General features: G+C 48.4%; 4 protein-coding genes and 1 pseudogene across 9 annotated transcripts; 3 read left to right on the forward strand and 2 right to left on the reverse strand.

Annotated features, from left to right (window-relative positions):
• Positions 1-1,186: 1,186 nt before the first annotated feature.
• LOC117842974 (probable carboxylesterase 18) lies at positions 1,187-2,648 on the reverse strand. The gene has a single exon (XM_034723511.2). It carries the CDS (start codon positions 2,460-2,462, stop codon positions 1,332-1,334), a length of 1,131 nt encoding a protein of 376 aa, XP_034579402.1. The 5' UTR covers positions 2,463-2,648; the 3' UTR covers positions 1,187-1,331.
• Positions 2,649-6,289: 3,641 nt separating this feature from the next.
• Positions 6,290-7,556, forward strand: LOC117842400 (nuclear transcription factor Y subunit B-3). The gene has a single exon (XM_034722850.2). The coding sequence runs from the start codon at positions 6,598-6,600 to the stop codon at positions 7,249-7,251; it is 654 nt and encodes a 217-aa protein (XP_034578741.1). The 5' UTR covers positions 6,290-6,597; the 3' UTR covers positions 7,252-7,556.
• A 6,020-nt stretch (positions 7,557-13,576) lies between these two features.
• On the reverse strand, positions 13,577-22,277 carry LOC117845423 (uncharacterized). Of its 6 annotated transcripts, XM_034726465.2 has the most exons (23): positions 21,969-22,276; positions 21,286-21,753; positions 21,028-21,096; positions 20,824-20,946; positions 20,590-20,739; positions 20,350-20,481; positions 20,185-20,264; positions 19,906-20,000; positions 19,567-19,634; positions 19,178-19,317; positions 18,219-18,326; positions 18,042-18,117; positions 16,550-16,686; positions 16,312-16,471; positions 16,036-16,215; positions 15,846-15,962; positions 15,446-15,601; positions 15,085-15,255; positions 14,885-14,997; positions 14,521-14,644; positions 14,095-14,190; positions 13,945-14,007; positions 13,577-13,840 (listed from the first exon to the last, which is right to left on the reverse strand). In XM_034726465.2, exons 1-23 carry the CDS (start codon positions 22,131-22,133, stop codon positions 13,781-13,783), a joined length of 3,051 nt encoding a protein of 1,016 aa, XP_034582356.1. In that variant the 5' UTR covers positions 22,134-22,276; the 3' UTR covers positions 13,577-13,780. The 6 variants fall into 6 exon arrangements, 1 of the variants encoding a protein (XP_034582356.1); XR_004638061.2 differs by lacking the exon at positions 14,521-14,644 and having other exon boundaries at positions 13,764-13,840; positions 21,969-22,277; XR_004638062.2 differs by lacking the exons at positions 13,577-13,840; positions 13,945-14,007 and having other exon boundaries at positions 14,521-14,609; positions 21,969-22,277.
• A 213-nt stretch (positions 22,278-22,490) lies between these two features.
• LOC117843013 (cytosolic sulfotransferase 5-like) lies at positions 22,491-23,721 on the forward strand (annotated as a pseudogene).
• A 1,206-nt stretch (positions 23,722-24,927) lies between these two features.
• LOC117843015 (cytosolic sulfotransferase 5) lies at positions 24,928-26,250 on the forward strand. The gene has a single exon (XM_034723563.2). It carries the CDS (start codon positions 25,011-25,013, stop codon positions 26,070-26,072), a length of 1,062 nt encoding a protein of 353 aa, XP_034579454.1. The 5' UTR covers positions 24,928-25,010; the 3' UTR covers positions 26,073-26,250.
• Positions 26,251-26,547: the final 297 nt, after the last annotated feature.

The raw sequence follows: 26,547 nt of genomic DNA on the forward strand, positions 1-26,547 counted from the left end.
TAACCCTAACAAAGGCTCTCACTCACACAAATGAGAAGGCCACCACTTTTAATCTTGAGCTAGTTGATCCTATGAATCTAACACCCCCAAGCTAAATTTATTGTTATTATTGTTGAAGGTGGTGCTTCCATGACTTAGGTGGGCTTGAAATAAAAGGGGCATGTGTTCCCCCTCCTCTCGTCTCGATTCACCACCCGGAGTTAATGTATTGATGTTGTTTGACATACTTATGTAGCTCCGTCTCGTTCACCCTACACCGCTCGGAGTGTCTGACCGTTATCGCTTCTAACAAGACCAAGGTTAGTTGAAGGTGCGCGCACTTGGGTGATTAATCACAGTTGTGGTTTTGGCAATGCCAATGGGTTTAGCTCCTCTATTTTTATCTACGAAATTCTGTCTTGGCATGGCATTGGACTGTACAACATATTTGGTATCAGGATTACAAGAAGCAAAAACATAATTATTGAACATGCCTAGAGGTGGCACTTAGGTGTTTTCTCGTCCATCGCCTCGTGTCATGTTAGACCCAAGTACGTTCACGACATATCGTGGCTACCCCGCAATTAATCATGATTTTCCCACACAATTCGTAATTCGTATGTTCATCTACACAATTTATAATATGTATAGGAGAAATAAGTCTAAAATTACAATACAAGCTAAAAAGAAACATTTTTTTCTTATATTACCATATTAGCTCGTCAATACATCGTGTGCCGTGCCGTGATCCTAAGGGGGTGTTTGGATAGCAGGTGCTAAATTTTAGCACCTGTCACGTCGGATGTTTGGACACTAATTAGGAGTATTAAACATAGCCTAATTACAAAACTAATTGCACAACCCCTAGGCTAAATCGCGAGACGAATCTATTAAGCCTAATTAATCCATCATTAGCGAATGGTTACTGTAGCACCACATTGTCAAATCATGGACTAATTAGGTTTAATAGATTCGTCTCGCGATTTAGTCTAGGGGTTGTGCAATTAGTTTTGTAATTAGGCTATGTTTAATACTTCTAATTAGTGTCCAAACATCCGATGTGACAGGTGCTAAAATTTAGCACATGCCTCCCAAACACCCTCTAAGTGCATGGGCTTCGCATTTGTACCTAAAGGTTTTGTATGCGGTATGCCCATTGAATCGTGCCAAATGTCATACTGCGAGCACCAAATGACAACTTTATACGTGTCTAAAGCTTCGTATTTTCACTTTTGAACTAGGGTAATTTAGATAATTTTCTAAATTCCAACCACGAAGTAAGCTGTTTCGTGCGATTTTTATATGAATTCATGCATTGCAACAATCCGCAAAAAGGATAGTAGATACTAGCACTAGTGTTTTGCACGATCTAGCTCGCGTTTCTTCAGCTGCTCTGTGCGCTGGTTCACGAACTCCGCGACATCGGCCACCAACTTCTTGCTGTCCGCGAGCTCCTCGAACATGTAGAACGCGTGGATGGCGTCCGGGTACTCCGCCACGGTGACCTCAACCGCGCCCGCGGCGTGGAGCGCCTCCGCGTACGCCCTCTGCCTGTCCTGGTGCACGTCCCACCCGCCGACGCACACGAGGGTCGGCGGGAACGCGCGCCACCGCCCCTCTCCCCCGTCGGCGTCGCGCCGGATCGCGGCCGGCACGTTGGCGGCCTCGTGGTCCCGCGTGGCGCCGGGGGGCAGGAACGCGCGCCACAGCCACGCGAGCCGCTCGGGCGCCCCGAACGGCGCGCCGCGTAGCCGCAGCTCGGACTGCGTCGGCGCCTCGCCGCCGAAGAACGGCTGCAAGGCAACCAGGCCCGCGACGTTGTTCGGAAGGCGCGCGGCAACGTGGTGGGCGACGTTGCCGCCAGCGCTGTCGCCGGCCACGAAGACGGCCGCGGGGGAAGACGGGAGCGCGTCGCCCGCCCCGGCGAGGACCCACCGGAGAGCCGCCTCGCCGTCGTCGTAGGGCGCCGGGAACTTGTGCTCGGGCGCGAGGCAGTAGTCAACGGAGGCAAAGACGGCTGGGATGGCCGAGGCGAGGCGGCGGCACAGCTCGTCGTACTGCGCCGTCGCCGCGGAGTGGAAGACGAAGCCGCCGCCGTGGAAGTACACGACCACCGGGAGCTGCTTGCTGTCACCATCTCCAGTGGTCGTGGGGGTGAAGAGACGAACGCGCAGGTGGTCGGAGACGGCGTGGTCCGTGGAAGCCACGCCGGCGACGGGGGCCGGGGTGGGCGGCGCTGCGCGGTCGAATAGGGAGAGCAGGAATCGGTTGACGGTGCCGTCGCCGCGGAGCGAGGCCCCGTGCAGGGTGGAGGCGGCGCCCACAAGCAGCCGCGCACGCCACGGCAGCGGGGGCTTCCCGGGCCGTGGCGGCGGATCCGGCGCGGCCATCGATCTCCCTGTCTCCCTCGGTTTCTCGGGTGAGCCGTGAGCGTAGGCCGCCGGTTGCTGATGATAAGGCCACGGAGCTAATTGTTTATCCATTGAACAGTGCAAAAGATAAAGAGACTACTAGCGAGGAGATCTCTTCTCTCACTGCACAACATCCAGAACTGGCTGCTGCACATTCTCTCTCCTAAATTTATGAGCTTCGAGCTAGATGGTTGGAGACTCGGATTCCACGAGTACGGAGTACTTGTCGCGATTTAATTATTTGATGAGAGACGTTTAACCCCCGTCCCTCAAAACGTCAGGGTCCAAGATTTGTCGGTTGACGTACAGAGACCTTTTTGTAGAGAGGCGAAGACTAGTCGTCGTTCACAAACCGACATTTTTTTAACGGGCGCACAGTTGCATGATCAATCAATGGGCTTAATTTTATCTCGGTATACATGGGCCTCGATGGACTGTAGTAAGTATCAGCTGGGCCAAATCTAGAATCACTTTAGAAGGTTGGGCCTTAGTTGAGGGCCTTTTTAGCCCATTGCATCGGTATAGACAAACTTGAACTTAAAGCTCCTTTTCAAAAGATAGTGCTAGTGCTAACCTACATTTGCTTTTTTTCAGATGAAATCATAACAGCGCGTCAGCGCGATACAGTAAAATTTACTCACTAATAATGTATATGCTTAATTTATTGCATTCCATTACTATTCTAGATAAAAAGAGAGAGAGAGTGAAACCTCTCTTCATTACATTTCAAAAAGTGGAGGAGGAAAACATCCTCATGTTCTAGCACTTTGGGAAGGAAAGCAAGGCAATGGCTTACATCCACCACTCGATGCACCCATTGACATCTGACTCGGAATGATCTCTTCAGCATTGTGCAGCTTCCACCGATCAACGAACAGGCCTCCCAAACACACGCACAGCGGTGCCGCGCGGGTCAGGTCAACCATCCTTTTGGGCATGGCCGCCGACAGCGCGCCACCTGAAGCACTAGCAAAGATATTCTGCGAGACCACCAAACCCCATGGATGCACGATCTCCAGCTGTGAAATTAACGGCATGTGTGAGGCCATTGCCCACTGGCCAATACCACAATGCAATGATGAGCTCTGAGCTAGCAGAGATCTCTACGCTGATCGGCACAATGCAAGCAGTAGGGATCAAGCGAGCAGTGTTTGCGAAAGCAAAGCGCAGATGGCATTCTGCTGCAGACCTGCAGTGTGTCGGTACGATACAATCTGCCGTCACTGTCGAGCAACGAGCGTCATGAATTCATGATGGCGGGGCGCAATCGTGCGTCGCTATTTGGTCGGTCTCGAGTGCCCGCTGGGCTCCGCCGGTAGCTGCATTACCGATCGGCGGGCGTCGATCGAGTAGGACACGGCGGTCGGCGGCGACGACCCTGGCTTGGATCGCGCGCTCCGCCGGTGCATCATGGGCGTGACGTCAGGTGATACGACATGCATGTTAGAAAACGAGCACGTACGCAGCGTAGCTTTGACTACGAAAGACAGCTAGTGCGGTAAGATTTTATATTGGTGGTACCATGCTCGGTGGTCTTTTTTTCCCCCCCTTCGAGAGAGAGATGGTACAAGGTTGAGGCTGCTTTCAAGTGTCAACTCAACACGAGGAGCCACAGACCACACTGAGGTCAACGCATCAGCTAAAAAGATCTCAGAACTCGATCACGCCCACAAATCCTGCCTCCAGGCACTCAATTATCATCTCAACGAAAACTACGTTCTAGCCGTAACACGTACTATAGTGCATTAGTACTGTTACCAGTTGCCTCATGGACCGGGCAACCCTGCCGTCCGGCCGGCCGACGCCATCATCCTCCACATTAATCCCTCGGCGCCGCCCGCCCGCGCGCGGCCTCAGACCGCCCGCCACCAGCCGCCCGGCCGGCCGCGGCCGCTGACGGCCTCATCACGCGCGCCGCGCCGGGTATAATCCACGGGCACTTCTTCTTCACGCGACGATCCCCGTCAAATCACCATGCGGCTCCATCAGCGGGAGCTCACCACAGCCTCGCACGTAGCTGTAGCAGATCGTTAGTGGCTGCGCGGGCAGCACGCGTCGCAATCGGCTCTCGGTCAATATAGCTGCAGATCAGACGAGATATTTCCCGCCTGTTGATTACGAGCTAGCTTAGCTAATCACGCAGATCGGTCGAGCTAATAAACTGTAGCTCGATCATATGCCAGGGAGGTGGCTGTTTCTGGACGAGATGAATGTTGCCACCTGTGTCGAGCACCGACACGTCACTCTGGACACGAGACCCGCTAGCTAGCTCAAGTGTAGTAAGAAGAGACAGCAAAAGGCAGACGCAGTTTATTAGCGAATGGGTCACTGTCAGCTTCACTTCCCATCCCCATCGACCACTCCATCAGCCTAGCTAGCTCGCCCATGTCACGGCGAGGGCACAGCACATGCTGGAGTAATGCATGCGTACGCCACACTCGATCTGCAAAACTTAACCCTGACATGGTGACACATCGGCATGCCACGCACTTTTCCCCTCACTAACCCTGCCGGGTAGCTGCTGCTGCTTGCACGTTCCATGTGGAAAGGAACTGGTAACCTGCAAGGGCATGGTCCCGCCCCGATCGAGCAGTACCTGTTGCACTCCAAATAATTGACCGGCCGGGCCACTACTAATGTAATCAAATCCTCGCTAATAAGGACAATGATTACTGGAAAAATACTCAAAGTTTGTCCTGGTTGAACCAGTGGTAAGCTTTCGTCGCTGCAGATGCCATGTCATCGGGGTCGATCTAGTGGAGCACTCATTGCAAAAGCGACAGGTAATGTGCAACTTTTGAGCCTGCAATTGTTAGAAAAACAACAACAACAAAGGATCCATCATGCCTCTGATTTTTAGGGGATGAATTAATTATTGTCGACATGGTAGTTTTCAATTTTAAAACAACGTATCTCCTATGATGTATATCTTAGAAAGAAATTCCGAGGTATTTTTAAATCAATTATTGGCCGATAGCTAGCAAAATAATCCAATTTGAAACCTAGGAAATGCGCAAAAGGGGTAGTGCACTTGGGCACTTCACTCGGCGCCACTTGGCAGTACTCGCAGAGGGCAGAGGCTTTGACCTAGAGATGTGTTGGTTAGCTGCAACGGCTGCTTTTGCATCACTAGAAAGAAAAATGCTTATTTTTTCGGAGTGGTTGGCCGTTAGTGGCGAAAGGCTGTGGTTTTCATTTTGGATCTATGCTTGTTTAGTGGTGTGGGTGATGTGGCATCATTTTGGACAGGGAGTCAGGGACATGTCCAACTAGCCAATATTTGGATAGGGGCCTTGTTGCTCGAGTGGTCCACAAAACAACTTTCAGCTAGAACGACCTTGGGTTAATTTTCGGCTCGCCGTATTCAACTTTCACGTCGATCAATTTTTGATGCCCGAAGAAAAATTTCCCTGAAATTCGACGTGTAGCTTACAAGAAATTGGATTTCAACATCGAAATTCATGAAAATTAAAATTCCAATATGAAACCTCTTTCCCGTATTCATTCACTCTAGAGGAATGAAATAGAAGAAGAAAAGCAAAGATTTTCAGTTATTGCAAAAAAGAAAACTTGTCTTTGCATTTAGTTTCTGATAAAAAAAAAGAAACCAGGGCCTCACCGTTGCTGTACGAGTGACAATCACCGTAGACACGTCACACAAGGGGTCAATAGACTCAGGACACGTCAGACTCACCCGCTCCACGTCATCACTCCTGCGTGGCAGCCTCCCGGGGACCACCCCGTGGATCACGCACCAGATCGCGCCCCTGGCCCACTCCGACGGCCCGAACCCCGCCAGCGTGGCAGAAATGGACGGCATCAGCGAACACCGGCTGGCCCAACGCTTATCGACAAACAAACGGCCCACGCAGCGACACATCGCCCCCTCGATGCGTTCTTATCCCCACGATTCATCCGACGAACCCTGCCATTCTCCACTCCGCTCTCAAACCTCCCCGCTCTCCCTCTTCCCTCCCACCTCGCTCTGCTTACTCCCCTGCTCTTCTCTGCTCCTCGTCGTCCTCCAGATTCTTCGAATCATCCACGTTCATCCGCACTTGATCTGCTGCTCTTAGCGTTCTTGATTCGGAGGGCAGTGATTTTTGTTCAGGCTGGATCGTCTTGGTCAGCCTTGGAGACTTGGAGTTGTTTGACTTGACCGGGAGGGAGAAGGGAGGAGCTTGCTGTGTTTGTTGGATCGGCGGCGATGCCGGACTCCGACAACGAGTCCGGCGGGCCGAGCAACGCGGAGTTCTCGTCGCCGCGGGAGCAGGACCGGTTCCTGCCGATCGCGAACGTGAGCCGGATCATGAAGAAGGCGCTCCCGGCGAACGCCAAGATCTCCAAGGACGCCAAGGAGACGGTGCAGGAGTGCGTCTCCGAGTTCATCTCCTTCATCACCGGCGAGGCCTCCGACAAGTGCCAGCGCGAGAAGCGCAAGACCATCAACGGCGACGACCTCCTCTGGGCCATGACCACGCTCGGCTTCGAGGACTACATCGAGCCGCTCAAGCTCTACCTCCACAAGTTCCGCGAGCTCGAGGGCGAGAAGCTGGCCACCGGCGCCGCGGGCTCCTCCGGCTCCGGCTCCGCCTCGCAGCCGCAGAGGGAGACCACGCCGTCCGCGCACAATGGCGCCGGCGGGGCCGTCGGCTACGGCATGTACGGCGCCGGCGCAGGCGGAGGCAGCGGCATGATCATGATGATGGGGCAGCCGATGTACGGCTCCCCACCGGGCGCGTCAGGGTACCCGCATCCCCCGCACCACCAGATGGTGATGGGCGCGAAAGGCGGCTCGTACGGCCACGGCGGCGGCGGCTCGTCGTCGCCGTCGGGGCTCGGCAGGCAGGACAGGCTATGAGGCATGACCGCTCCGTGTGGCTGCATGGCTGAAGAGGTCGGCCGGCTTCTTGGTTGGTGTCGGCAATTGGTGCCGGCCTGCTGGTTAAGTTAACCTTCGTTTTTCTTTTTCGTGGTTTATAATATAATGTCGTGCTAAATGAAGCCAGTGATATGGTAGCTGCTTAACCTCTTGGTAATCCCATGGTTTGTTCCTTGCTCCTGCTGAACTGAGCTACGGCGAGCAGCTTTGTAGCCTTGTACTACTGCTACAGAAATGGTGCCATGGACAATTTGACATGGTATAATGTAGTACTTAGTGTGCTATGACTCTGGTAACAACTGACAGTGACATTTTCTTTTTTCTTTTTTATCTATTCGTTGGCTTAGTATTCCTTGATTGGTGCTGGCATTGCTGTTGAGATTATTTTAAAACTTGTGCTGTCTTGTTACGCGATGACAAGTGTCGGTGCGAGCTTAATCATTCAAGAAAAAGATGATATATGACATGTGTCAACTCCTTAAAGTTCTAGTGGTATCTTTTCTACTGCCAATACTTTATTTTTGAGAATATCTTACCTCATTGTAGTGCAATTAAAAAACTTGAGACTGTTCAGAGAATTTTTTTTACAAAAAAAATCGAGAGACTGATTTAAAGCCTGGTTGGTATCTTACCTGGGCATCTGGGATTCTGGGTTACAAGTTGGGCTACGAGACGGTTTTATCGTGTGCTTTGTTTTCCTTGACAAGTCGCTTTAGCGAGCACTATCTGGGGAGGCATGTGCACATGCATGACAATTTCTCATCATCAGGACGTGTTACATCAGTTTCAGGACAGGTTTATCGTGATCCTTTTCACGCTAGCTATATTCCATGCCAAAACAGTAGTGGTTTTCCTCCAGGCAGCCAACACGCACCTTTGCCAAGGGGGAGGTCAAAATGCTGGCAACTGAAACCTGCGAATCATGGGATCATCACACTAGAACACAACAATGCCCCAACTGAAGAACAATGCAATAGTATATCCTTTATTTTTAGCTGGTGACAGAACATTGGAACAGTACGTACCGCATCACCACATGCTCCCTTTGTACTACAAGTACTTTTTCCCCAGGTATCGTCACAAATCTTGACACGTGGAGGGGTGCGGGCACTTTAACAATCGGCATAAAATAGGTTATCCAAGACACCGCAACACATCCTTAACGTGCAAGTAATGACATGCGAATCACTGATCTATGATTAGTCACCATCTCATCAGGCCATCAGCCTTACTTTATACCAGCGAGCTAATGTTTTCGTTATCCTCCCTGTCATGGCGTGGCATTTTGGCATTGGCAATTGGGCATGGATCAGCCACAGCAAGAGCAGTGTTAGATGCACTTAGCTTTCACTCGCAGGGCGCGGAGAAAGGCCAGGACGAAAGAGAAGGCGGGCAGGATAAGGATGGATTGATTGCTCCTCAACGGATGAATGGGGCGCATTCTGTTCGTGCAGGGGGGAACGGAAGGCCACCTCAATTTTGATGCCAAGAAGAGGGTCTGTCTGCACTGGCAGAGTGGCATTGCATGGAGGTTTGGTTTGACGTTTCTAATTAGGTGCCGGCCGGTCACTGTCCCTCTCTCTTGTGGTTTTTAAAGACATGGGATTTTCCTTTTGTATTGGTTTGTAAAGAGCGAAACAAAAACAAAATGAACCAGGGGTTTTAGCTCGTGGCGCAGCACAACGGGATACTGTACGCATTGTCAGTGGAAGCTTTGGGGAGTCAACCCCACACTCGTGCACGGAGACCGGTAGTGCCAGCACTGCACTTGCTGCGCGGGTTGCGGCCGGTCGCACGAGGCGTCACGTCCGGGGCACGATGCATGGAGGCAGCGCGTCCGTGGACTCGACCGCAGCAACAGCCGGGGGCTGCGCGTCTCAGCGGTGTTTGGTTCTTTTTAGTTGACGACTAAACTTGAGTCCCTACTTGGTTTCACGCACTAAAATATTAATACAGTTAAATAAAAATATTTTTACCACTGCTACCCATTCTATTCATGCGGGCACCTGTTACCCCTATTCTAACGCCAAATTCTGCTACCTCTTGTTCTTTGCGCTTGCTACCCCTGTTCTGACGCCAAGCTACTCCCAATTCTAGCGTGCGCCTGGTACCCATGTTGTGCCACGCTGCTGGCTTGCTTTGTGCGCAAGGCACATAATCAAAATTTATCATACATTCATAAAGTTGTTCATACGTTCGAAAAATTGTCCATACATTTGAAACCATCACAACTATGACCTACTAAACAAACCATCGGCTATCCAATCACGGAATTGATTCATGGTTTGATCTTCGCCCATGACGTGTATTTGATATATTTCCTTAAGAAGACGATGCATCGGAGAATGAAACATAGTATTCATCTTGATCAACCAAATCAAAGTCCACATCCCAAAAAAACTCTCTCGAATGAAATTATGAAGTGCCATGCATGCAATAATTATTTGACTTTGCTTTTGCATCGGATAACTTGGTAGATCTAGCAAAATCCTCCACTTCATCTTCAACACTCCAAAAGACCGCTCGATGACATTATGAAGTGAAGAATATGATAATTAAATTGCTCTTTTTTACCTCTTGGCATTGGGCCTTGTCGATACTCCGGGAGATGATACTTTGTATCCTTGTATGTTGCAAGATAACCCGGTCGATTTGGGTACCCCGAGTCGATAAGATAAAACTTTCCTACACATTCATTTTTTTTAAGGTAAGTCACATGACAAGTATTGCAATAATGAGACAAAAATACAACAGAGAACACATAGAACACGTGAATATCTTCAGGTGGATGTGGAAACTTATCTCCATACTTCTCAATTGCATCTTTGAGCACCCTCATATCATGAACTGATCCAGGCTATCTCGCCACGATAAAAGTAAATCTCATATCGAAGTCATATATGGCCATCACATTCTGACTTGTATATCCATGCCTTCCCGTATGTTGTACTACCTTGCTAGTTGGCACTACAACAGATACATGTGTCCCATCTATTGCTCCAATGCAATTGTCAAAGAATGAAGAAAAGCGAGAAGATTGCAACCTAGGATGCACACTCCTAAATTCAGGGTCTACTGGCCTAATGACATCAGCTGCAAGCTTGCTCACACTATACAGTACTTTATCAAACTTCCTACATACTGTCTCCAGTGACCTAGTGAAACGATCTTCAGCTTGTCTAATAGACTGAGGGGCACCACATATCTATAAAAACAGCCCTAAAGCCTCCACAGATGACATTCTTCTTGTGGACTTCAATCCATATGACTCAACTAGCAAACTATGAAACTTGTCAAACACACACCAACTCATCCTAAACATGTTAAAGCAAGAAGTCTTATTTGCTAGTGTTTTCATGACCCATTTATACCCACTTTGTGTTGCTACCCTATACTCTGATTTGTTCAAGTACGTGTTAAAGTGGTACATACTAATAATGGCACATACCACAGTAGAAATTCTTCTCCTCTGATATATTCTTCTACTTCCTAATCATCATCAGACCCCTGCAATTAGCAGCAGCAAGAAATCAGTAATAGTAGCAGCAAGGTTCATAAGCAGCAATCAGAAGCACATGAAGAAAAGATTGGATGCTGATGAAGAAAAGAACACAGTAACAAGTAGCACATGAATAACAGTAATTAGTAGCAATCAGTAGCACGTTCCATAACCGAAGGTTCATCTAAATTCAACAAACATTTTAGAAGGTCCTTAGCACACACAGAAGGTTCATAACACACAATTCAACACATTTGAGCTAGTGCTTCTTCTTCCTTATTTCTGGCAATTTGCAACTATGTAATGAGCTCCTGAAACATCTTCAACATTGAACTTTTGCTTTTCTTGGGTGGACTTGTGGCTGTATCTGTAGTGCTGCTTGCCCTCTTGTGGCTATTACAATGAGCGGTTGTTACTACTCATTGGGCTGCTCAGAAAGCCTTTTCCATCTGCATCTTCACCTTCCTCATTATCATATACTCCTTCAGAGTTATGAGTTGCTTGACTAGGGATGTAAGAGGTTGATCCATCTATTGTAACCCCATGAAATATCTCAGCTAGTTGCTCAACGTAAGTAGGTACTCCATACTGAAACTTCTTACATTCAGTTTTTTTTTTGAAAAACACAAACAGACAAACAATGATGAGTTATATAACAAATTGGAAGACATAACCGCATCAATAAAAGATGTGATAAAAAGGTTGAAAAATGATTGTTCCATCAGCTCTTCGGCCTAAATCAGTATGGTTATTAAACATAACCCAGAATGTGTACAGAGTCTTGCACTATGTCCATCTGTTCCTCATTTGTTTGGTAGAATGCTTGAGGCCGGTCTTTATGTAAAAACCTTATCTCATAGCATTATAACCTTTAACTGACATTGTACCATTCAAGCAATTCCCTGCCCTTATTTGTTCAACCGCTAGATCACAGAAAATATGTGTGTTTTCCTTGGATCAATTGACCTTGTCATATTAATTCTATTACAGAAAATATTATCAGCTACAGATAAGAACATCACAGGAAAATAAGCTACAAATTCACAAATTCACAGTCATTCAACTAGCATAGGCATAACAGTAATATCTAAATTCACAAATTGACATCACCGGTAAAGGAGCTTGGATCTTACCGACTGGGAACGAGCTTCAGAGCCATCGTTTTCTTCATCCTTGATGGCGCCAAGTTGCTCTGGAGGAACGAAGGTGTGGCCGGCAACAGAGGATCCACGACCTCCGCGGTGTACCATCGATCCCCCACGGCTTCCCCCTCTGCCTCCGTGGGTAGACACGGCTCCCCCACGGCTTCCCCCTCTGCCTCCGTGGGTAGACACGGCTCCCCCATGGCCTCCCACTCTGCCTCCGCCAGATCCCACTCCAGTGTTCGTGGGCCTCGAGCGGCGACCTCCACGGCCTCCCACTCTGCCTCCAAGGGCAAGGGGAGGTAGCCCATGGTCGCCGGGAGCATCATTCGCCTGGCAATACTCCTGGTAGGAGCCAAGGTTGGGGAAGCCGTCGGCCTGGGAGTTGAGGTCGAGGTGCTCCATGCGCATTCGGGGAGCGGAGAGGGTGGGGGCCACCAGCGGGAAAGAAGGGACCGAAGTCGTCTTCGTCGCCAGCGTCCGGGGAAGCGCGGAAGCTGTGGGTAGCCACGGATAAAGAAGCCGCCTAGGAGAAGTCGTCCCGGTACTGGTCCATGGTGGGTGCGGTGGTGGAGAGGACCAGGTGCGACGGCGTGGGAAGGAGCGGGGGCGATGGATCTAGCATGGGGAGGACCGGGGGCGGTGGGGGTGGCGGGAGCAGGAGGGGAGCGGGTGGTAGGAGCGGGCGGAGCGGGGAGGGGAGCGAGCGGTGGGAGAGGGGAGGGGAGCGCGCGGGGACGTTTCTGGAGGAAGAGAGCAGCTGGCGGTGGGGAGGGGGTAGGGTGCGGGACAGGTGGGACGGGGAGTAATGAGAGGTAGGGTGTCACCAAGGCTCTTTAGTCCATTTTAATCCACCCTACATGGATTAAAAGACTAAACATTTTAATCCATATTTTAGTCCATCTATTTAGGTTAAAATGGGTGGACTTTAGTTCTGGTAACAAACAGGCCCCTCAGTCTGCAATCTCCATCGACCACGTCCAAAAGCAGATGGTAGATCGTGTGCGGAACGCGCAATCCGGAGGCCGGATGGGGAGGAAAAAAATCTGACCAACAACAGCAGTCGCAGTCGCGGAAAGCAGAGGCAGAAGCAAAAGTCGCGCTTTGGCGGCGTGCGCCCGGGCTCCGGACTCCGGAGTGTGGGGTGGCCGGAGAGTACAGAGTGCGTGCAGTGCGGCGGCACAGGAGCACCGACGGCGAGAGGCGGGGCGCGGCAGACCCCGAGCGGCCGAGCCACGCGGCGCACCACACCACCGGCGGCACCGCACCGCACCGCCCCCGGGGGAAAAAAGGAGGTCAACGCCGAAGCGGAATCGCGCTCGTGCGGCGCGCTTCGTGTCCACGGAGCGTGGGGGGCAGAGGAGGTCAACGGCCGCCTACCTGATGTCCTCTGATGTTGATGCACGTCTCGGTCTCGACTTCGAGCGGAGCGGGGAAAAGCGAGGCGGCAGGGCACGACCACCAAGCGCCCGTTCGGCGCGCGCCGTCGCTCTCAGGGGCCCGCGCCCGTTTTCCTTCCCACCCGGGAGCACACGTTCGTGGTCTCGTTCGCGGCAGCGTGCTGAGTGAGAGCTTGCAACGAGCCAAGGACGCCACGGGCCCACGGCCTACGCGCGCGCTGGGCGTTTCATTCATCAGAAATGCATGGAACTGGACCAATTGGTTGTCGTATAATGCTATCAACTTTCATGAATGAGACTACAACTGTGATTACAAATTACATCTCTACATACAAGAACACCAACTCACCAAACAGCACTTCTCGCCATTGCAGCTACTTCGCCAAAACGGAGCGCCTAACATCCGCATCAGCTTTCTCGTCTTGACGAAAAACGTGCTAAGGCACGGTCCCCAAAAAAAATCCACATCAGCTTTGCTGACAAGCATGTTCCGCTTCAAAATAGGCCCTCTCATGGTCGATCACTCCCTGCACAAGCAACATAATGTCTCGTATCAAGCCAATTTTACGTCTACAGCACTGTGATTGACGGTGAGCATGCACATAAAAATTAACAAGAAAAAATCATGTACCTTTAGAATCAAAATTGCTGCCTCCTTGTCCAAAACTTCATTATATTCACTGCATGTCAGCGACTGAAAAGAAGAAGAAGAAACAACCAGATCAAAGACCCTGTCGTTTATCTAAAGTCGAGTTCAGCACAGTATGCGTTCAGTCTTTACCTGGATACAGTTTGGACAGCCAGCTGCACTCGTGCAGTTGCACGTGGAAACGAGTTCTAGAGCAGCTAGTAGAAGCTCCCCGAAGAGCATTTGGGCCTACACCATTAGACAAAAGGCAAAAGGCATGCAAATTTTTAGTCTCACTAGATCAGCTAAATCCTTCACATGTCATCAATTTGTTTCTGTGATGATAGCAAGAACTGTTCATCTTTTACGAAATCAGTATATTTAGCGTACAACTTACCAATGATGCTATTTCTCTAAAGTATAAGCATAATGCTATTTCACAGTTACGGCAAGAAATATTTACCCGTGAGCAGTTTGCAGCAATAAAGGAATACTAATGGACAGTTCACAGCAAGAAAGATCCATCTAAAGTTTAAGCATAGTGCATTCTGAGCTAACATCCATCAGTGGACAGTTCACCTGTGACGCTATGCCGATGCCACCTGGGTGTCTATCATATAAAAGCATTCTGTCCGGAATACCACGGGTTTCATGAGGATTCGCACATTCTGTTCCTAGGTCAGAAGTACTACACATCATATGCCTGCAAATATTTATGCGCAATCAACACAGACAATTAAAAGAACCGAGAGAGAGGGGGGGGGGGGGGGGGGGGGTTGCAATACAAGTGCATGTTCTACCTTAGGAAATTAACATTCACTACTGCATTCTCAAACCTCACATATTCTCGTTTATGCAATTCATTTTTCCTCCGAATTTATCTACCAGACATCAATTTTTATTGTATTGATAATTACTGTATATATACAGATAAATAACTTACAGAGGAACAATATTCAGGAGTGCATGAGAAGCAGCATGTGAGCCACCTCGAAACTGTAGCTTTCTTTCCTCCACAAGTATCTTTACTGAGTGTGGAATCCGTACCCAAAAAGCCTATACTTGAGCATCATACAAAAAGTGTAAGAATTATTGGAGGATGTGTCACAGTATTACTAAGATGATCATACATGAGCCACAGACCTGGGAGACAAAGGAATACGGGGGTAGGTTGAGCTCAACACTATCCGATATTTTATTGCTTGATTTCGATATGCGATAAAAACCAAACCATTTAGTAGTCACTGTGCAATCATTTGCTTGAGCAGTTGTCTTCACACGATTAGTTCTACATGTACTCGTAGGTATATAAGCCTTCAACATGTATTAGAAGAGTCAGAGTGCAAGTGCTCAAAATATTTGATGAACTAGATAGTCAGGACAATCAAGACAGAAAAGTAGTACTAAAAAAATTATGTGCTAAAAACCACTCCAGGGGATGACTCATAATGCAAAATGTATATGAAGCAAAAGTTATAAACTTATAATGCTCAAGATAACATACAAATTCTCCTCCGAGGACATTGATGTCAGTGTAGTCCCGTGTTTTTGTGTAGTACTTTAAATCAACTTTCCTACAGAAAGCTGTCCTCGATGATAAGTCAAGTTCCTCAACCAAGTAACTGACACCCTGATGCATGTAAACAGCACCTTCATAAACCTGAAATTGAAGAAAATGACACTTGATTAAGTAAGGTACTAATGCGCGAAGACATACAGTGGAAGATCTACAGTACAACATACGAGTCCAATATAACAAACTTAAGTTGTGTTAATTAAAACTTTTTATGGTAATTCGAAACCATCAGCTTATCTGTCAGTTTTTCCAGCAGTGGAAAAATATTTAAAGAGCCCAACATGTATAGTATAACATATGATCATAGTCAAGGAACAGATACAGGTACCTGAAAAAAGGCCTTGCTTTCCTCAATTTCCTCAAGTAATCTATTATTTAACTTGTTGATCACTTTGTACTTATCGTGCTCAATTGCCCGTATGCTCACTGCCTGTGAAGGACTTTTCTGCAGAAAGCCAATGCTTCTTGCTATTAAAAATATAAGTTACATCATAGGATACAAAATAGAATAAACAAACCTCAGGTCCAATATAATTCCACATGCTTGAAGAGAAAGGTCCAGATGTTTTGTTAATGATATAACCTTTGTCTTTAAGTGTTGTCATTGCACTATCCAGACTAGAACCAAAGTAGCGCTCATCGTATTGCAGGCACAAGGGATGTTCATAAGCAGCACAAGCAAGGTGCTGTCCCAAAACCTGTAAGAAATTTCAAATTAAGACAAAAAGAGAAGAGTTGAGTCCCTCAAGGAATTTATACCAATTAGTCAATAAAATAAAGACAGATCTATAGACCTTTAGATTATGTGAATCTACATGGCAATGTTCAATTGGCTTGCCAAATAATTTATGTGGGAACTTCATGAAATACTGATCTAAAGGACCCTCAAAGGCAACATAAATGGCTAATGATTGTTTTGCTCTTCTTCCAGACCTTCCGGCTTGCTGCCACAGGCTGCAGTTAAAATTATGTGTCTTAGTAGAGTGACAGAATAAACATGGGGCTTCATCGAACGCATCATTCTTCACCTACCTGGCAATACTCCCAGGAAATCCAAGATGCAATGTTGCATCAATATGTCCAACATCAATTCCTAGTTCAAGAGCATTAGTAGCAGCAACACCACAGAGTTTCCCCCCGAAAAGATCAGACTCAATTTTTCTTCTGTCCTGCAAATAAATTGTTTCTAAGTCCATAGTACTTCCATAATAAAATGAACATCAATGTCTAAAACATAGTTTCTTTCTCGAAGATGTTAAAGAAAATCCGAAGCTGGAATTCACACAGCTGTCTTGGTGCGAAGTGATCCGATGCTTTTCCTCAGAAGTGAGCATCATAATGTTTTTCTCTTCTCAAAGCAAAATAAGGGCTTCATCCATTTATCAACCCATAAGTGCTGTTCTTTAGCAATATGCATTTTCTTGATCGGTGAGGGAACTGTCCCCACACGGCTTTGCACTAAGAAGGAATCCTAGCCAAACCGTCCAAGAAACCCCCCAAACCCTGTCCTCACATAGGGTCGCACCTTAACCATAGGTTGGTACCCTACCACTATTTTTTGGGGAGGCATAGTGAGGGGATCATTTTACCACTACTCGGTGACCAACCACCGCGCTACTAGTGCATTTGCAGCAATATGCATTTTCTGGGAATTTACTAGAAAACATTTGTGTTACAAATCATTTTTGTAACTTTTTCAGTGACAAAATAGGCATCAAATGTATTAAAAAAAGATTGGTAGGAGAGAGAATATTTGACATGTTCATGAAATTATGTAATACTAACTAAGCGGAAAAATCATAAAGTTTTCTCTTCTCAAAGCAAAACGAGGGCTCATCCATTTGCCATAAGTAACAGCTGTACTTCAGCAATATGTATTTTCAGGGAATACTTTGCCATTACCAAAAAAACATTTGTGTTACAAAATAAATTTGATTTTTTTTCAGTGACAAATTAGGCATAGAATGCATTACAAAAGATTGGCAGGGGAGAAAATATTTGACACATTCACGAAATAATGTAATACTAACTAAGCGAAAAGAACAGAGCTCAAGCACAAGACAATTAACACTGTGAAAGTCCTGCTCTGATACTGTTGCATGTGACAGAACCTTACAACTGTTTAGTTCTCCTTGGGATATCGAAGTATCGTCAATGAATGAAAGTGGAGGCAGAATAGAAAAATAGTGAACGCTATAGGCAAGAAGAGTAAACATACAGGGTAGAAAAAATGAATAAGCCTTGTGCTTGTTAAAAAACAAATGAGCAGCGCAGGCAAGCGAAATTACTAACCCATCTATTGGAAGGTTAAAACATGGAAGTGCTAATCAGTACAAGGATGTGTAAGAATATGGTCAGAAGAATCCATACATGTTGCAAAACAATTGTGGGACTATAGGCAAGAACATTCTTACTCAATATAAGAGCATAACTTATCAGGCCAAAAGTCATCTTAAATCAAACAACCACAAATCAAAAGCAGAATGGCAGAACACATTTGTGAAACATGAGGGGACATAACAACCTCTGCAATGTAGCCACCACGATATACACAGATAGAATCTACCAATTCTTTTGCACTCTCCTGAAGAACTTCACGCCTACAACAACAAACAGTATGGGTCATCTGGAGTAAAAATGCATGTAGTAGAAAGTTCAACAAAAACAGAAAAGTGGTCCATAGAAGAAAATGTGTTCTTACGTGTAAGCTAGGACAAGCTCGCATAGCTTCTTAGTTTTACAGAATGCAATGCAACGGAGCCCATGTTGAATCATCTCAGCAAATAGATATGAAACCTCTACTATTGAGCTAGCAAGGAAATAAATGATATTAGAGTATTTCCATGAAACAGTAGTTATCACAAAGATACTTCTAAATATAGGAGGGAACAACTATTCACTGGTGTGCAGCAGTAAACCAAATACATCTGTACATGTAGTGTTAAATACCTCTGATTACAGTTCTGATACTGAGTTGTACAGTAAAATTTTGCATTTTGGATCCAGGTAGACATAGGAAGTTAGCACAGTTAAAGACACCTCTTTGCATTATTTGGAGCTCAAGCATTGCAACTCTTAATGTAAAGCAATTATAACACCAAGCTAAAGCTTGGATGCCTTACTTTTAAATACATAATTTGTTGCTTACATATAACAAGTTAGTAGTCGAGATTCAAGAATGATGGTATTGCAGCTAAGCAATATTTGTTTCTGAAAAAGGTAAAGACCTCAAGTACCATGTTTTTTTGAGAGAGAAACAGTTGGGGAACCCCCACCCCCTTTCGTAGCCCTTAAGATATGTGGGGGTGGGGAGGCACTGAACATTGACTGACTAGGAGACACGCAAGTTATTTTTCTCAGGGAGGCACACACTTTGCAAGCCCCCTAAACGGAAGGCTCAATCAACTAAGCTATCGCTTAATATAACTTTTAATAGACAGTATGCTTTTAACCAGGAAAAAGAAATTGCGATTTGGCATCAATGATCAAACAACCATATAAAGATCATAACCCAAGTAACTACTACTCTACAATGCATTTATCATCAACATAATAACTATTGATGACAAATGGAGGGTTTATTAAATTTGAACATAGAGTGGTGGCTGAAAATAAAGGTACCAGTAACATAACTAGAAAAGGGAGCATATGTCCCTATACCTTGAGCGTCTAGGTATTGAACTAGCTTTTGAACTTCCTTCTGTAATATATATCGGGGGATTCCACAAGAGAAAGTACTTGGAACCACAAGGGCTTCCATCATTCTGAATCAACTCAACTTCATCCAAATTAGCGAGTTCCTGGGACAAACATATTTCATTGTGAAGATAATGCATCCAATTCATGCAATATTCCTGAAACAGTAGATGAATATAGAAGTTTTCGAAGATAAAAATGGCTAAGTCACGGATATACCAATATATATTTTTTTAGAAAAAAATTGTAGGATGAGGCTAGCGTGTTTACAAAATTTATTAAGAACAGCAGGTTTCTTTTTGCTTGGTACAACGTGTCTTTTCAAAACTACACTAAAGGGAGGGGTAACCTACCATAACATGCTCACATGGATTTGCTGAGGTAGCTGTACAAAATATGAATGTAGGATGACTACCATAAACTGCAGATACAAAAAACAAGGGCTTCATAAATTATATGTAACTGCTTTGATAGCTCCTAAACTTTCAAAGAACAGCAAAGTTACACCTGAGAAGTTAGAAATTCTAAGGAATTCACTGGAATGTTTAGGGCTCTGATTGGGATCTTGCGAATGAAGTCAAGTAATAAATTAATGTAACTCAAAAAAACCCTAGTCCTGGTACACAGCATAGATGAAGCCTTAAGTCAACTAACAAATAAAAAAAAGTTTTGGTTCAACTACGCATACATACCATTTGAACAAATACGTTTCAATCTTCGAATTATAAGTGCAGTATGGCAGCCAAATGCCCCTTTGTATGAATGTGCTTCATCAATGACAATATACCTGAGTAAATTGTAACAGAAATGATATCCCATTATGGAATGTACAGGAAATGGTGAAATATACAAGCAAAAGGCACAGCTATCCATCTGAAAACTTAAAGTGAACCCCAGATGACAAAACACATGATTGACAAAAAAGAAAAGAAACTAGACAATGAATAAGGTCATCGAGAATAACTTTTTACCTAAGATTTGATAGAATTCTCTGGAACTGGCCATGATACGGCAAGATTGACACGTGCAACATATCTGGGTTGGTAATTAACTGAGTAAAAAGGTATGTGATTAGATGTATCGAAATAAATAATCAAATTGAACACAGTTCTATAGCCCTAGAAGCATATAGTTACCAATCGGGCATTATCCCTGATCCACAAACGATCTTCTCTAGGAGTATCACCATCATATATTTTAACATCAATATCAGTATGAAATGCATTCTTCATCTCTAATAAAGTTCTTAACTGATCTTGAGCTAAAGCCTGAAAAAAAAAGGAACGTGAACTTCTGTCTATGTTATTGATGATCAATACTAAAATGTAATAATTAGCAAGAAAAAATTACTAAAATGTAATAGGTCATGCTTAGACCTTTGTTGGAAATATATACAGAGCACAAGCCATCAAGTCTTGAGAGAGAGATTGAAGAACAGGAATATTGTAACACAGAGACTTTCCACTTGATGTCGAAGTTGCAACAACAATGTGCCTCCCAGAAATAGAGGATTCTATGGCTTGAGACTGCATCCAAGTAAAAAAATCAACATAAAAAAGAATGATCTTCAACAAATAAATATGCACAAAAGATGACACACCCTGGAATACCTGGTGGCTGTAGAGTCTAGATATTCCAATACTAGTGAGTGCTTCCCTCATAGCTTCTGAAAGATGACAAGGAAGTTCTGTAAATGATGCCTCTCTAGATGGTATCTCTTGCATATGTACAATCTGCACATATGAATTGTAACAGTGAAAAGACTATGGTTTTCTTTGCAGTACCAAATTCAGAAAGTCATACTAGGTGTAAACCTGGCCCTCCTTTCCAAGTCCTTGTTTCAGATGTTCAGCCATTTCAGCAGGTTCCAAAGGGTGCATATCCTGCATCCCGACCATATAATCAAAAGGCTGTTTTCTGTGAAAAGTAACTCTGGCAGGCCAATGCGTATAAGACATGTTAAATGTATTTCCTTGTATAAGACATGCTGCCAGTTGGGTTTCTTGTATGGGTAATGGGTGATGAAAATTGAAATTGACATGGGCAGATAGAAAAATATAGGGAAGACGTACATGACATGATGTAGCTGCAGATTTAGTCACCCCACTTTTCTTACCCATATTGCGCTTCTCAGCCGTACCATTCTCTCTAGAGGAAAGAGTTTCTGGGGAACCATTTCCATTTTCCTTACATGTTTTTTTCCTTTTCCTTGAAGATCCAATTGATGAACTTTGACACGGTGGCATATCCTCTGTAAACCTCCCAGAGCACGGGTCACACGACGAGTGAAAATATTTTGATGCAACATCAGACCGTGGGCTGGATGGCATTGCTGAGAGGTCATCCATTATGTCTTGCCAAGCTGAATTAGCCGCAGCTGACACTTCTGGCTGTTTTGGTGCACTGACGCCCTGCTCTTCACTTGGCACGCTCACTGAAGAACCTTGCTGTGACGACCTTGCGAAGGGAACGAGAACGACGAATTCGCCATCGCCGATGGCAAGGCTGTCAACCTTAGCGTCCAAACGCAATTTAGCACCCTTCACGGGGAGAAAATAAAAGGGAATCATCGTGAGTAAGGAGCAACTGCATGGGTCTAGTCCAGTGTCGAGTATAGTGAGGCACTGAGGCTGCAACTGCAACCATCTGAACCTAATCAGGACTGAATATTACGAGACAGTCTTGGCATACGCCCGGGCCGGAGACTCGGTGTCGGAGAGCTAGAGGTAGGTAGAGAGAGGCTGTAGCGCGGCACCTTGAGGAAGAGGTGGAAGCTGGGGGCGACTTGCGCGGGCGGGAAGGAGCTTCGGAGCGCGGCCTTGAGGTCCCGGACGGAGGCGCCGGGGGCGAGCCTGACGGCCATGGACCGGGCGTCGAGGGCCCGGACCTGGACCTCCCTACCCTCCTGCTCCTCCGCCATCGATAAGTGCGGCCAGGAGACGGAAGATGTTGCGGTTCGGGAGCCGGCCGTGCTCACTCCGGCCGGTGGCTGGTTTTGGCGCGCGCCGCGCGAGGAGGCGGCGGCGGTTGCGCGGCCTTTGGCAATTGGTACTCGTCTAGTCGTCTTCGTGACTTCGTCTATATCCCTTGTGTTGTGTACCCGCCGGCCTGGGCTGGTTGCGCAGAAATGGCAAGGCGACTGCGTGGTTTTTGGGCCCATATCCTTCGCCTTGACTTCATCTGTTGGGCCCATATCCATCTCCAAAGCATATTTATCCAAAAGCGACATGCAACACTCTTCCGCTGTGCATCAGCCACCTAGACGCTGGGCCACGCCGAGCACCCGCTCGCGGCTCGCCCGCCTCAACCCGCACGAGTGCACAAGCACAACTGTTTCCCGTTCATGGAGATGCTGTTCGCCGCCGAGCTGGGGAGGAAGATGCACGCGCTGCCGTCGCCGAGGCTCGTGAAGCGCCTTTGCACATATTCACGCACTATCATGGTCATGGCGACCAGCAACGAACCGGATGCTGTTGGCCCGGTGCCGTTCAAGGACATCGCCGGCGCCGTGCCTCTTACCACCGTCTCCGGCTACCCGAGCGACCCCAAGCTGTGGGTGCGCTGCTACCAGGGAACATGGTGCTGGCGCCCCATGTGCCTGGGATCGTCTCCATCCAGCAAAGCTTCACGCCGCGCCGCGGCGACGTCGTCCTCGCGAGCCCGCCCAAGTGCGGCACCACGTGGCTCAAGGCCCTGGCCTTCGCCACCATGGCGCGCGGCGTCTACCCGCCGGTCGACGCCGAGCCCCACCCGCTCGTCCGCCTCAACCCGCACGACTGCGTCCCGTTCATGGAGATGCTGTTCGCCGCCGGGCAGGGGCGGAGCAAGATGGACGCGCTGCCGTCGCCGAGGCTCATGGCCACGCACATGCACCACTCCATTCTGCCAGCTTCTATCAAGGACAACGCCGACTGCAAAATCATCTACATATGCAGGTGACTCGACTCAGACCAATTGTGCTATATTATTACTAGCCATACTCTAGCTAATCATCTATGCGAGGATCATTTGGCAGGGAGCCGAAGGACATGGTGGTTTCTCTGTGGCACTTTGCAAGAAGAACACAACCGGACCTCTTATTCTCTGACACGTTCGAGGCTGCCTGAGAGGGAATGTCACCGAGTGGGCCTATATGGGATCATGTCCTTGGGTACTGGAACGCAAGCAAGGCGAGCCCGGAGACGGTGCTCTTCCTGAGGTACGACGAGATGCTGCGCGACCCCGTCGGCAACGTCAAGAAGGCAGCGCGGTTCGTCGGACAGCCGTTCTCGCCGGCCGAGGAGGAGGCCGGGGTCGTGATGGACGTCGTGAGGCTCTGCAGCTTCGAGACGCTGAGAAATCTTGAAATCAACAGGGCTGGTCCGTAGCCCTCCCCCTTCTCCAACGACTCCTACTTGAGGAAAGGAGAGGTGGGGGATTGGGCGAGCTACATGACGCCGGACATGGCGCGGCGCCTGGACGCCGTCGTGGACGAGAAGCTCCGCGGATCAGGCCTCTCGTTCGCGTGATGGATGTGCTTACTAGTCCTGCAAATCAATAAACCTTGCAGTTGCAGCAGGCCTGCCATTGCTGAACTGCAAGCCAAAGCGTCCTATGTAAAGCACCGGCACCGAGACGACAACGTTCAGTTACGTCAGTACTCGACCTGCTGTTGATGCAGCGAGGAGTTCGTTTGATTTTTTTTTTTTGTTGCTTTTGATGTTTGCACTATTGTTTGGGCAATGACACCCATGTCTAATAGTGTCAAAATAAATCCTGCAAAACAGATCCAATTTGCAATTCGTTCTTTACCATTTTGATGAAGTTGTATTGGCACCAGAGGAAGATGTGGAAGCAACTCCGCAACTGCTCGCGGCAAGCGCAGACAGCGGCTGTGGCGGCAAGGGTCTTGGAACACGGTCTGGGTTATGAACAAGCACCTCCCCTTGCCGTTGCCGGCCGGTGGTTTTGCCGCACGCTGCTCGAGAACGACAGCACGAGGAGGGGAGGGCTGGATGCCCGGATGGGGTGTCACGGCGGCCGGCTGCGTTGTCGTCTCTTCGTTTCTTCTTGACTCCCGTGCACCGCGGCGGCGGCGGCGCCGCCCCCTGAGGCGGCGTGGCCGCGTGGGCTCGATGCCGTTGGTGTGTGCCAGTTGGGCGACTGGTTTGGGTCCGGGACGGGCGGGGTGGGCTTTACAACGTGGGCTGCGAGAAAGGCACAAAGGAGGCCGCCGATTGGACTTTCATCTATAACGGGCCCGATGGGCGTGGGGCAAAACAAATCCGAAGCATTTTTTATTGGATTTAAATTTCTCTTGAATAAAAAGAAAAAGGGGGGGGGGATTTGCTTACGTTTAATGATATGCAGGTAGGTGGAATGGTGGATTTCTACATTAGCAAGTACCTAAAAAGAAAGCATTATTTATTTTATTTTAGGATTTTTCGTCTGATTAACAATAACTCTGGGTGCCGAGATATTTCACCAATTTTCCCGGACTATCATACGCTCTCAATCATTGGTCGAAATCCATACTATAATTTGAACTTTTTAAATATTGAATAAGCATGAGTTCCGTGGCGTGGAGATCAGCTCCTTGACGGGCGCGCCAAGTTAGCACCAGATGGTCAGCATCCAAGTCAAAATTTGATCCTACTCCCTATCATCGTGGAGTTAAAAGGAACTTGCCTGACGGGCCCACCTCACTAATCCTCCAGTATAAAACTGGCCCGCGCGCCCGGAAGCCACGCCGTCAGTCACTGACAGTCCAATTGCTTCGCTTCTCTGCCAGCACGCGCGCCCTCTGCTTCTCACTTCCATGGCCATGGACGCCGCTGCCGCCAACACGGTGGTTCCTTCGGGCCCTGTCCCGTTCAAGGACGTCGACGACGGCACCGTCCCGGAGCACACTCCCAAGGAGGAGTTCGGCGACCTCGTGGCCGCGCTGCCGCGCCGGCAGCAGTCCATCCTGGAGCTGCGCCTGTACCAGGGCTTCTGGCTGCCGGAGCACTGGGTGCCGGGCACCGTCGTGTTCCAGCGCCGCTTCTCCCCGCGCCCCGACGATGTGGTCCTCGCCAGCTACCCCAAGTGCGGCACCACGTGGCTCAAGGCGCTGGCCTTCGCCGCCGCGGCGCGCGGCGCGTACCCGCCCGCCGCCCCCGGGCACCCGCTCCGCCGGCTCAACCCGCACGACTGCGTCCCGTTCATCGACGAGATCTTCGCCGGCGGGGAGGAGGCCAAGCTCGACGCGCTCCCGTCGCCGCGCCTCATGAACACGCACCTGCCCTACACGCTGCTCCCGGACCGTGTCACCAACGCAGGCGGGTGCCGCGTCGTGTACGTCTGCAGGGACCCCAAGGACATGGTCGTCTCGCTGTGGCACTTCCTCCGGCGCGCCAAGCCGGACCTCTCGTTCGTCGAGACGTTCGAGTCCGTCTGCGACGGCACGGTGGCCGCCGGCCCGGTCTGGGACCACGTCCTCTCCTACTGGCGCCCGAGCGTGGCGCGTCCGGACAGGGTGCTCTTCCTCAAGTACGAGGACCTGCTGCGGGACACCGCCGCGAACGTGCGGCGGCTGGCCGAGTTCATGGGCCGGCCGTTCACCGCCGCCGAGGAGGCCGCCGGCGACGTCGCGGCCGTCGTGGAGCTGTGCAGCTTCGATGAGATGAAGGGGCTGGACGTGAACAAGGCTGGCAGCGGCACCGCGGGGAGGTACCGCGCCATGCCGCGCGACGCCTTCTTCCGGAAGGGGGTCGCCGGGGACTGGGCGAACCACATGACGCCGGAGATGGCGGCGCGGCTGGACGGGATCATTCGCGAGAAGTTGCAAGGAACTGGGCTCGACTTCGCGCAGGGATCATCTCGAGATGTTGACGTTTAGGGAGCGAATCTCTCCGATTCTCTCGATCGGCCCTTTGTGTTTGAATAATTGAATCTGTTTTGGGACTTTCTCCGTGGCCACATTAGAGGAGAAGTTTGGCGCACTCCCATCTGTTTCGATCGTGCAATAATGCAAAGTGCCAACATATGTGGAATAAAAAATGAATTTGTATTTGTCACATGAATGAATTTGATTAAGGTAGCACGAAGGGGGTTGTCGGCTCCTCCGGCTCCTTACCAGTTTGTGAGAGGGAAGGGAAAGAGTGAGTAAAGTGCTTTCGTGAATAGTATCGTTACAGTGGTGCTACATTGTATTGCTAGGAGGAGCTAGAGCAGGTAGAAGCCTGACCAAAGTGGCCCTAAATCATCTTACGTGGCATAAACGGCTAGCTGTTTTAAATAGCTGGCGATTTTGTATGTGTTCATGGGGAGTTTGGTGGGGGCTCCTATCTATCTTCGAGTTGAAACTTCCAGCC

This window comes from Setaria viridis, chromosome 2 (assembly GCF_005286985.2).
Source record: "Setaria viridis chromosome 2, Setaria_viridis_v4.0, whole genome shotgun sequence".
NCBI classification, from domain to species: domain Eukaryota; kingdom Viridiplantae; phylum Streptophyta; class Magnoliopsida; order Poales; family Poaceae; genus Setaria; species Setaria viridis.

Coding starts and splice junctions, on each gene's coding strand:
- LOC117842974 (XM_034723511.2), bottom strand. CDS start 2,462: ATGGATAAACAATTAGCTCCGTGGCCTTATCATCAGCAACCGGCGGCC.
- LOC117843015 (XM_034723563.2), top strand. CDS start 25,011: ATGGCCATGGACGCCGCTGCCGCCAACACGGTGGTTCCTTCGGGCCCT.
- LOC117845423 (XM_034726465.2), bottom strand. CDS start 22,133: ATGGCGGAGGAGCAGGAGGGTAGGGAGGTCCAGGTCCGGGCCCTCGAC. Junction 18,118..18,218: donor GAGCTTGTCCTAGCTTACAC/GTAAGAACACAT, acceptor TTGTTGTTGTAG/GCGTGAAGTTCTTCAGGAGA. Junction 13,841..13,944: donor CAGCAATTTTGATTCTAAAG/GTACATGATTTT, acceptor TTGCTTGTGCAG/GGAGTGATCGACCATGAGAG.
- LOC117842400 (XM_034722850.2), top strand. CDS start 6,598: ATGCCGGACTCCGACAACGAGTCCGGCGGGCCGAGCAACGCGGAGTTC.